Consider the following 11,371-nt stretch of genomic DNA (forward strand, 5'->3'; position numbering starts at 1 on the left):
AAATGCAATTATAAGCAAGTAAAAAGTCTTTTTTCAAGTGGACTGTGCTGCCTTTAATTCTGCATGAAAACCCAACTGCTCCGTATGCCCTGCCTGACAGGTAGTTAAACAAACAGGCCCAGATGGGCAAAACTGCCAGTTTGAGTCCTTCTTTATTTCATTTTCTTTACAGTTAGTGGGCTTATCCAAAAAATACATACCGAAGTCCCGCCAGCTTGCTCGTGCTCAGCCATTTCCTGACGGTTTCTCGGTGCAACTACAGAGCAGTCCTGGCATCGTCTTTGCGCTGTCGTCAGTGAGGGCAGCATCTCCGGGTCCAGTGCCAGGAGGCAGCCCCCCTTGGCATTAGCAGGCCTCTGCTCCTCTGCCTTTCCTTCTTCCTAACTGGAGGTCCAGCTCCCGAAGCTGGTTGAGGAAGCCAGAGTTGGGGCAGATACCTCTGTGTGAGCGCACAGTCTGAATTGCCTCCGCGAGGGACATACCTTCACAGATCATGAGGAAAGCGAGGACAAGAGTTGCAGATCGGCTGATTCCCATTGCACAGTGAACGAGTACTTTGCCTGGAAAAAGGAGAGAGGGATGCAATTATGTCAGGAGGCCAAATGGTGGGGCTTATCGTGCTGGAGCAGAGAGAGAAGCGGTGCCGATACTGGTGCTGAGCAAGCAGGTTTGCTCAGCCCTGCAGAGCGGGTCTGGTGCAGTGCTGGTTGGGGAGCAGTGGGGACTTTTAATGGGACAGAAAATTCATAATTGTATTCCAGGATCCTTGATTGCTTGTTTGGGCTTTGCTGTCAACCTGATGGCATGCCCTCAGCCCTCTTGCCTAGCGTGCCATTCATGGTGTCCTTGCTTGCCCACATGTGGTTTTTGAGAGTGAAGAACTTGCTGACAGAGCTTCAAGTCTTCATACTTGAAGGCCATGCCACATGAAGCAGCCTTGGCAGCTTGCTTACTACCAGAGGGCCTAGAAACTTGGGATTTCAAATATACAATGCTCAGGAGTGCTCACTGCTATTACAGGAGCACTTCTGGTTTTCCACCAGCTCTCTTTTCCTCTTTGCTTAGGGCAGTAATGCTTTCTGAGGGTGCTGACTGCTCCCCAGACCTTGCTAGAAGTGTGTAGGGAAAAGGAGTGTTACCAGTAAGAGCAGCCCCTGTTTGTACATGCTGTTTGCACCAGCTTCCTTATGTTTTCTTATTTCTATAGCCTACCCTGTACATCTGTAGTCACTGTCCTTCCCTAATGCCTTTATCTTCCCTTTTGTGTTAGGTGATCACTGGAGAAACAATCTATGAAACATTTTCAGTTCCTCAGATATTTCAGTGTGACATGTGTGTCTTCATTAAGAGTAATATCGTGAGCCCTTCCATGTTGCTGTAAGCGAGCCTCAGGGACGACCTTCCAGGGATCCAGGAGCAAAGTTCCCTCCTTCCCTCTGCTCCACTTCTGTTTTTTCTACTGTAATCACTAACAGAAGCAGCTTGAGAAACACAATTCTGTATCATGACTGCTTCTGAGGTTTCTAATGTGTGTCTTTGACTCGTGCTGGAAGGAGATAATTTTTTTTTTAACTTGTCTTATGTGAAATTAAAGGAAATTTTATCGAAAAGATTGCTTTCAGATGGAAAAATTCAGATTTGTAGTCCTTTTGCTCTGGATGTGAACATAGAGCTCATTCTGGAACCTGAAAACCTGCATCTTGTAAATATTGTAAAATGCTTCAACTTTCACAGAAATGCTATGATTCAATGATAAATTTTTACTTGGAAAAAAAAATACCTTCTGTTGTTCTACTCATTATAACTAAACCTGAAAATTTTCTAACTCTCTTGTCCTTTGCTGCAGTCAGATCTAGTCTTTTCACAGACACCATGGCTCAGCAATTGGGCATTATTAAAGTAACCAGTGATTAGAATCAGGTTTGAACTTCTGACCACCTAATGGACAGCTCTGTCTCCCATTAAGGCAGCTGAAAAAAAAATGTTGTCTTTTTAGCATGAAAATTTCAGAACACTTTTTCACTGGAAATCTTCACAATTTTGAAACAAAATGCTTTCTCCATTTCTTTAAGTTTTAATTTTTTTAGTGTCACATTTGTAGTCTTTTCGTACAAAATGTAGTTTAACAAGAACACAATTTATATCCAGAAAAAGATGAAAATCAGTAAAAACAATTCCATGTTGCTTTTTTTCCTTTGGAGATGGAATAAAGTGTCTCAGATGCTGCTGCTCTGTAAAATGTAAGGAGGGGTAGAAAGAACAGATAGCTTTTTGGGGCTAGTTCCTTGTTTTGTTTGTGCTTACAGCATCTGAATTTCGCTATTACCAGGAAGCGAGACAAAAATATCCTTGTTGGATGATGAGCCTGGACCCAGCGAAAAACCTCAGACTGATTGCCCCCATCTCCCCGGGTGTTAATTCTGGGTACTTTGTGCACAGCTTTTCATCTTAAATCCCATTTTGTTTGTGACAGAGTATTTATTTAGCAACAGTTTCAGTTCTGACTAATGATGATGGCATAGTCACATGCTCGGAGAGCGCGAGCATGTGTTGTAAAAACCTGCTCTGGCCAGCAGGTTGAGAGAAGTGTTGAATTCCACAATGTATGTGACACAGCCACCTTTCATTATCCTGGCATGAGAAATCTGAGCTCAGACCTAAAGATAGACCTGTCTAAAGGGACAAATATAGTCTCCAAGGAAGCAGTGAAAACAGCTCTGGTGACAGCAGACTTGGACTGGGTGTCGTCGAAACCTTTGAGGGAAGGAAGAGGTTTTTTCCGATGTAATGTCAGTTTTGCAGAATTAGAAGATCAAGCAATTTCTGCTTGTGTTTTCCCATTCAGCTACAGCTTCACAGAATTTACTGAGATGCTGATGCCATTATTTGAGTTAAATTACATTTATCTATCAATTCTATTAACTTCATGGGAATTCTTGGAAGTGAAGTCCTACTTTTTATAGGAACATGGAGGAATGCTTTACACCCCTGATAAAAGATAATGCTAATTTGAATTTTCACTAGACTTTTTTTCCAATGTGCTGCATTATTGTTGTTAGCCTTCACACCAACCTTGTGGGATATGCATGCTGTATTATCTTCCCCAGAGGAGGCACTTCAGACTCAAATAACCCAGGTCTGAGATTTTCAGAGGAACGTAAATTTCTCTTTGGGAAATACTGCAAATAGGGCCAAGTCCAAAAGGTTTTTGGAAAATCCATGCTTCAGTACTTTGCAGTAGGCCTAATTGCAATGTAGTGGCAGGGACTAGCGAAATCCAGATGTTTACCCTAATGCAGACCCTAGATAACAGAAGCCAAGGAACAACATGTTCTGAAAAATTTTCTTGGAACTAGAACTGGTTTTGGTTTTTTTGTCTGAAAACTTCTACGCTACCGGCACTCTACAACTAAAAGAAAAAGAAATCATACTTATGGTTTGAACCACACCAGGAGGGAGAAAAAAAAACAAAACAAAAAACAACCAAAAAGAGATGGTCTTGATGTTAGATTTGATTGTGAATCACTGAATATTTTGAAATTCAATCTAAATTTGGCCGGAAATTGGATGGAGGACAGGATACTTGCTGTCTGAACCTAGTTTCTGTAAAATTATTCTTAGGTCCCTTTTTTTTTTCCAGCCAGATGGAGCCTTCTGCTTTGGAAAATGCGCAGCCCCACCTGCAGTCTGGAACTGAAGGCCAAGCTGAGCACAGGTATGGATGCTGCTATTAAATATTGCCTGATATATTTTTGTTGAGGGCACAGAAAGCAGAACGAATTCCAGAGTCCTGCTTGTGCAGGCTGGCTCTCCACTGTTTTATATCTAACTCAGTGTCTGAGAGGAGAAAACTGAATTTTCTTCCCTGCTTCTCTGGCTTATCTGCACTTTGAAAGAGTCCTCTTAAATCAGCAACTAGCTTTGGAAGGTGTCTCAGCAAAAATCTGGACAAGCCCCAACTATTAACCTTGGACCTAATCTCCATGGCTCTCTAACACACTTTTTCCCATGAGGATGTAGGTATGTTATCTCTTTTACATGTGCAGTATGTGTTCCACATTGTTAGCCTTTGTTTCACCACGCACAGAGGTTATAAACGCCGGTACACTAACAACAAAATGACTGTTTGTTGCAGAGAAATCAGTCATGTGAAATGATTTAATTAACGCAAAGTTGCTCTAATGAAAGCAGATCTGAATTTACTGTGTGATTATTTGTAGCAACCAAATTGGATATTAAACTTGAGTCAGGAAACAAAAACTGTGTTGCTATTTGGTTCTGTTCACAGGCTCAGACCCTTGTCTTTTAGCAGAAGCTGTAAATGGGTTGTGACATTCTGAACCCACTGTGATGTACTGCATGAAGCTTGTCTGCACCATGTGTGCTGACTGCAGTGGCCTTGATAGCAGCGTCTTGCATCAGCCTCTCATGGGAGGCAGCCCTGAGGCATCGTCCCAGCACTGAGGCTCTGATTCCTGGGTGGCTGCTGGACTGTGGCCTGGGCAAGCAGCATTCACGGTGGCAATCCTGGTGCATGTCCCTGTCATTGGATGGGCAGGGAGGTTATAAACAAATCTTCTGCACCACAGAATCAATGCCACAATCCGACATCCTCCTGCTCTGCCTCCCCTGCCCCCATTTGTTTTAACACAGAGTGCAAAGAGAGGTTGGTCTGGTCACACGTTAGAGGGCCATATTGCAACCTTCTCTCTGAGCGTGTAACAGGATCCCTTAGGAATAATGGGATTAACTGAAGAGAAGTAGAGGCACTTAGCTTCTGGCATTATTAAATCTTGCAATCCTTATTTGAAATGTTGCACCACAGATCTCAAGCTACTTTTTGCAGAGGCAGACAATAACTGTCATCTGGCTGGGATTTGTGCAGAACAATAACACTTGGTTTTTAACAACGGATTATGGATATTATATCCAGTTTATGCCTGCTGTAACTCTACTGACATCAAAGGATTTGCACTAGGGATAAAGTTTGCACATTCAACTGTTGGCCAAATTCAAGTTGGGAAATTCAATGTTGTTGAACAAATTAGTCATTAAAACACATAATAACTTATTGTCCTTTTGCTACTCATCATTAAGTGAGCTAAATGTCCTGAACTAGCCCTTGCTTTCTTGCAGGATGGATTCAATTTGGCTTAAGACCAGGCTCCAGACCGTCACCCCGAGTGAACACCACAGCTGCCCTTGCTCCGTTGAATCCAGCAGAATTACGCTGCTCACCAGGAGGAGACCTCAGTTGGGCTAGTGGACCCCAGGGGCTCTTCCCACTCCGCCGTGGTTTTCTCATCTCCTGTTACGTTTTAGCCACCATCCTGCATTCAGGTGCAGAATCAATTGTCTATTTCTTGAGTAATCAAGTCATAGTTGAAAATAGCAAGAAATCTACAGAGGGCTTTAGAAGGTGGCGTGTCCCTTTTTCCCACGCCTCCTAGAGCAGTTAAGCGCTGTCGTCTGCTGGAGAGTGGGAGGTGAAACTGATGTATGTAATGCACCTATGGCAGAGTCAGGAGAGAGGACCCTTTTCTCCCAAGGTAAGCATCTTTCGTAACCACCACCACCAAGAAGGTGGTGTGAGAGGGAGCCTCGCTTTTCATCTGCTCCAGTGAAGTGGAAGAGGGGAAATGTCTTTCAGAGCATTTGCCATTTCAGGAAGTTAACGGGTGATTTTAACCTGCTTGTTTTAAATATGTTTGAAGGTCAATAAAAGGAGCTTTCTACTTGGGAATCTTTCTCTCTGTGTGGTGTTAGTTTAATAGTTTTCATGGCATGCTTTCATCTACGCTCTCAAGTTCTCTTTCCCTCTCTCTTCTGCTAGACTTTACAAACCCTGCTGATTTACGCTTAGGTTTAGCTGTGCTCCAGAAAAATGAAAATTGTACAGATGGCCATGCAAAGGGGCAAGATTGATATTCAAGGTGTTGCCCCTTGAGCATGAGGGAGAAGGCCGGTACTTCCCTGACACCGTGTTTTTCCTTGCAGAGAAAGGGGCAGATGGTGCATGTGCTTGCTCTTGACTAAGCCTTTCTAAACAGCTCTGTTAATGTGGGCAAAGGCATGACAGGGCTATGCTGAAGGAAAGGCAGCCAAGGAAGCAAGGCTTATAAAATAATGCTTATGTGGTGTGGCTGCAATAGTAGTGCCTGTATTTCTTAATCTGTATGACAAAAATCACGAAGGAAGTCATTCAGGCTGTGATGCAGCCATTAACACTGGAGTAGCTTCCAGTTAGGAGTATGTGAGTGCATGATCCCCTGTTTCATTTTGCTCATGCTCTGGCATCTGGGTTTGAAGAAATTGCCTTAAAAATAAATTCCATACATCACCAAAGACATATTCTGTTCGGCTAAGGTAGAAATCTGGAATAAATCTGACCATGCTGTTTTCTGGACATCTGGTGTAAAGCATCAGAATTTTTCTTCAAGCATGATAAGAGTACCAGTTCTTCCTTAATTCTAATGAGTATTTGATTCATAGTTTTAAATATGTTTGTGCCTCATATAGTCTTAACTTTGACTTATCCTCCCAGGTGAAAAAGATCATTTAATTCCATTTAAAAAAAGTTGAATTTGCTCGTAATAGTTAAGCAGCAGTCTTAAATGACTTCTCAATCAAACAGAAGTACCTCGTTACATCCTGAGTGTAATATGAACCGGCCTCTTGTCACCTGGTATAATTTTTTGTTTAGCATCACTTCTTATAATAAATGCTGTTTTTTCTCTTCTTCTAAATGATGTAAGTAACAATCCCCTCCCTGTCTCATCCCCACATAGGTCACGGGTATTTAGCTGCTAAATTTCTGTACCTCAGGAAATTATGCTTCCAGAACATCTTGTTTATATATTTTCTAAACTGTTGCACTTTCCTTAAAATGATGAATGTCAGCAACAGCTGGAGTGTATATGATTGAATTTCACCTTGTCTCCATTCCCAGAACCCTGCTTCCATATGGAGTTCAGTAAAACAATAACTAAAAGCATGGGAGTAGGGATAAATATGCACTCTAGACATGATGAGTTCATTGTGTTTGCCTTGAGCCCTAACTGGTTCTGCATTCATAACTTTCAGTATTTGGGCATGCATCTTGCAAAGCACTGGTTTTGTTTGGTTTTGTGGCCACCATGATTCATCTGTTGTTTTCTGTCTTTTGTCAATTGATTTGGAACATTTTTTTCACACACACAAAAAGATTTTGGATCTTACCTTTCTCTGGAGCATCACCAATAATGACTTCGATTGCAAATAGCATATGCTGTAATAGAAATGGGTGCAGATGCAAATTCCCCAAATATGTTAGTAGTTCTGAAATCCAAATGCAGCCCTCAGTTTCACAAAGGCAAATACTTTCAGGATGGATCAAGCCCTCTAAACAGCAGTAAGGGCTGAGGTATCTAGCACGGAGGTGCGCTATTTTCAGTTACTGTGTCTCCCTTGCCTAGATTGTACAGTGTAGATCAGATCTAATAGCTGCATATGATTAAGCTGAGTAGTTAGAATTTTAAGACCTTCACTGATATTAAAGCTCACCATGATGCAAGCAAAACAGTTTGCTGAGTGTATAACTGTGGAGACTTGCTTTTGCAAAGGTTTGTCCTTAATAGTAGATGATCTCTCACTAGCCCTAGGCCTCTGGCATTGTACCTGGCCTGCGTTTAGTGAGTCCAAGGATTTTGCAGGTTATCTTCCTATTTCAAGGTTATAATCCTTCTAGCAACAGCTTGGCATTATATCCTGGCTGGTGGTGGTGTTTAGGTTCTCTCCTACAGAATCGCTTCCCAGCAAGCTCTTCCCTGTCCTGCGTTTGTAAGACTTGTGCAGATTGTAGCATTATAGTTGATTCTTCTTACTCAAATATGATGCTTGTCCTTGTCTTTTTACCCCATCCTAGCTTTTATTTTAAACCCCATCACTGATTTGAAAAGATCGAATGTATGACCTCCTGCCAGGTCAGTGTGTCCCTATAGGTAATAAAGGATACTTGCTATTTTATCTTTTGCTAATGAATAGCACCAGGCATAGGGAAAACGCTTTTGAAAGCCTGTTCAGTGCATCCTTCCCTGTTTCAGGGGAACAGGGCAACTCTCACTCACTATGGGAGTTCAGGAGGCTGGTGTGATGCTACTTATCATAGAATCATAGAACAGTTAGGGTTGGAAGGGACCTCAAAGATCATCAAGTTCCAACCCCCTGCCATGGGCAGAGAAATCCTCCACTACACCAGGTTGCCCAAAGCCTCATCCAACCTGGCCTTGAACACTTCTAGGGACGGAGCATGTACAACTTCTCTGGGCAACCTGTTCCAGTGCCTCACCACCCTCTGAGTGAAAAATTTCTTCCTTATATCTAATCTAAATCTCCCCTCTTTCAGTTTAAATCCATTGTCCCTTGTCCTATCACTACACGCCCTTGTAAAAAGTCCCTCTTCAGCTTTCCTGTAGGTCCCCTTTAAGTACTGGAAGGCTGCTATAAGATCACCCTGGAGCCTTCTCTTCTCCAGGCTGAACAGCCTCAACTCTCTCAGCCTGTCTTCATAGCAGAGATGTTCCAGCCCTCTGATCATCTTCGTGGCCCTCCTCTGGACCCACTCCAGCATCTCCATGTCCTTCTTGTGCTGGGGACTCCAGAGCTGAACACAGTATTCGAGGTCGGGTCTCACGAGAGCAGAATAGAGGGGCAGAATCACCTCCTTCAACCTGTTGGCCACGCTCCTTTTGATGCAGCCCAGGAATACGGTTGGCTTTCTGGGTTGTCAGTGCACATTGCCCACTCATGTTGAGCTTCTCAACATGGTTTGAGAAGCTCAAACCTTTTTCTTCTTGGTTTGGGTATCTCCATTCTTACCCACAACTGCAAGTGGCTGGTTTATGCCAAATACTATTTGATAACTTGCCCTACATGGCTCCTGTGCAGAAAGTATGCAACACGTGCAGATGGTCTAGTTACCTTTTGGGGAATTCAGTGCTGCTCTTATGTATCGAGCAACTGGGTGGAAGTAAATACTGAGATCAAAGTTTGGGTTGTCCTCTGCTTCTACTCCATAGTAATCCACAGGCAGGTCTTTGTAGAACTTGGGTCCAGTGTCAATGTGAAATCGCCCGGCAGCAGCATTCACAACATGGGAGATTCCCATTCGGCTCAGCTGCGCTTTGTCACGAGCGACATACCTGGAAGAAGGACAGGGGGTTAGTCGCCTGCTGCATGACAACATGGTGTAGAACATGCTGCTGATGGTGCAGTTTGTTAAAACTGCATGAAATTCTAATGGCTATTTTCTGACAGTTTGATCAGGTACAAAGTGTCCACCAATATGCTTCAGGACAGAAATGGCTCATTAAGAAACTGACTTTCCTGCATTTTTTTTTCCCTAAACATCAGTTTAGGTGGTTCTCCTCAACTGACAAAAAAATAAAAAGGTGGTGGTGATGATATTTCTGCACAAGCCAAGAGTTTTCTGGCTCGCCGTCTCACCAAGTCACCTCTGCTGACCACTTATCAGTCCAGGGGACTGATGCCATCTGGCACTGTAAGGAGAACATGAGGTTGATCCTGTTCACCTAGCTCTGGCATGACCTCCTGCAGTACCGATGCCACGGCCCCATCAGGCTGTTTGCAGTGTGGGACTCCTGTACTAATGCAGCAAGAGAAATCAGGAGGGAGAATATTCTTTTGGGACACTTAGGATGCCTGTTCTTTATAGTACAGCACCCTAAGCACAGTTCAGCCTTGCTCAACACTTAGACTTGCTGTGAGGCACTAAAAAAGTGCCTAGCTCTCTTCTTAAAATAAAGAGTAGGTGATCTCAGGGGGTATAGGGTGGGGGCTAAAAGTTGCATTAACACCTTCAACCCTTCCCTCTCACTTACAGGTCTCCCACGTAAAGGTTTGGCCAGACTTCGTCCACGTGCCCCATGGGGTGTGTCTGTGTCCAGAGCAGGCGCCGCAGCTCCTCCAGGGACGGTGTTCCGGCACTGCTCTGGCTGCCAGGTCTCTGGCTTGGGATGCTTCTGATCTTGGGGCGCAGTAAGTCCCCGCTGCACAGGGAGTCCCAGGCCATCCTGCAAGGTGGAGGGCATGCATTCACCACCAGCCAGAGGCGTTTCTGAGGTTGCCCTCTCTTTCTCTCACCCTCCCTCACCACCTCACCAAGCTTGCCCACAGTCGCAGCTGTAAGCTCTCTGGGGCAGAGATTGTCTCTTTCTCATGTGTTTTTATACTTATCACAGCAGAGGCCGTGACTGGACTTGAGAATACTGTTGCAATCTAAATGACAACAGTCCAGTGGCTCCCACAGTCCCATGTTGTGGTTCATACTGTGATTTTTGAAGCCTGTGCTTCTTAAATGAAGTTTTATGTTATTATGGCAAATTGGAAGCTAAAGCTTTTTCAAACTACTGGGCTCAGGGCCTCAGCAGGCATATTTTGACCTGACTTTCTAGGTATTTACTAATTTGGTATGCTGAGCTCTGCCTTTAACCACATCACTAGGACTTGCTTATATATATTTTCCTGATTTGTCTTTTATAATTCGCTCAACAAACTAAGCTAAGCTGATCATGCAAAATCTTATTCACTGGTTAACTCTTAATTGTCAGCTTCAACAGGGGAAACTCTGTAAGGAGTATTTAAGTTCTTTCTGATGGTAGTTGCCAGCCATGCTTGTTGTCTGGATGACAAATGTTCATGGTACAAAGAATCTGCGTGAGTAAGTTATAGTGATTCCAGCTGCCATTCGTATAAGCATTAAAATATATATTTTTAATAGGCTGTGTCATTTGCATTCCTCTCCTCTCTGCCCCCTCCAAGAACTGTCCCATTTCTAATCTTGAAGTAAGAACTATAATTACAAGGAGAAACAGGTTTTTTAGGCATCAGTTTGTCTCTGGGTTTACTCTGTTCCCATGTGATACGTTTCTTTTGAAATAGTGGTTCTTTGTGTTAGCTGTAGATTTGAACTGTTGGGATGATCTTTGAAGAGGGGAACAGAAACTCAATTTTTACCAGAGCTATGTTTTAAGAAATTATTTAAAAAAATATTTTTTTCTATGTTTTAAAAATTAATCAAGTGTCCATATTACAGAAATATTGGGAACTCCGTCAACTCAGGCAGCTTTAGAACAGAAGCATCTGTCTAGGACATAGATGAAGTTGTAGTCAGTAAGTCAAAGTCTTGCTTTGCCAGAGTGCTGTAGGCCTTTTTGCATGAATGATTAGAGGGGTGGTTTGGGGTAGAACAGTCCAGGACAGAAAACCTGAAACCTTCCATGCTTCTGCTGAATAGCTCTGCCATTCGCAAATAGGTTGTATTAATGTTCAAGCACTTCCATTGACAATTTTTTTCTGAACACTAACTGTGGTG

General features: G+C 43.2%; 1 protein-coding gene across 1 annotated transcript; it reads right to left on the bottom strand.

Annotated features, from left to right (window-relative positions):
• Positions 1 to 345: 345 nt before the first annotated feature.
• LOC104373980 (dual specificity protein phosphatase 13B-like) lies at positions 346 to 10,069 on the bottom strand. The gene is made up of 3 exons (XM_009979987.1): positions 9,879 to 10,069; positions 8,959 to 9,179; positions 346 to 560 (listed from the first exon to the last, which is right to left on the bottom strand). Exons 1-3 carry the CDS (start codon positions 10,067 to 10,069, stop codon positions 346 to 348), a joined length of 627 nt encoding a protein of 208 aa, XP_009978289.1.
• Positions 10,070 to 11,371: the final 1,302 nt, after the last annotated feature.

The sequence above is a fragment of the Tauraco erythrolophus genome, chromosome 9 (genome assembly GCF_009769465.1).
Source record: "Tauraco erythrolophus isolate bTauEry1 chromosome 9, bTauEry1.pri, whole genome shotgun sequence".
NCBI classification, from domain to species: Eukaryota; Metazoa; Chordata; class Aves; order Musophagiformes; family Musophagidae; genus Tauraco; species Tauraco erythrolophus.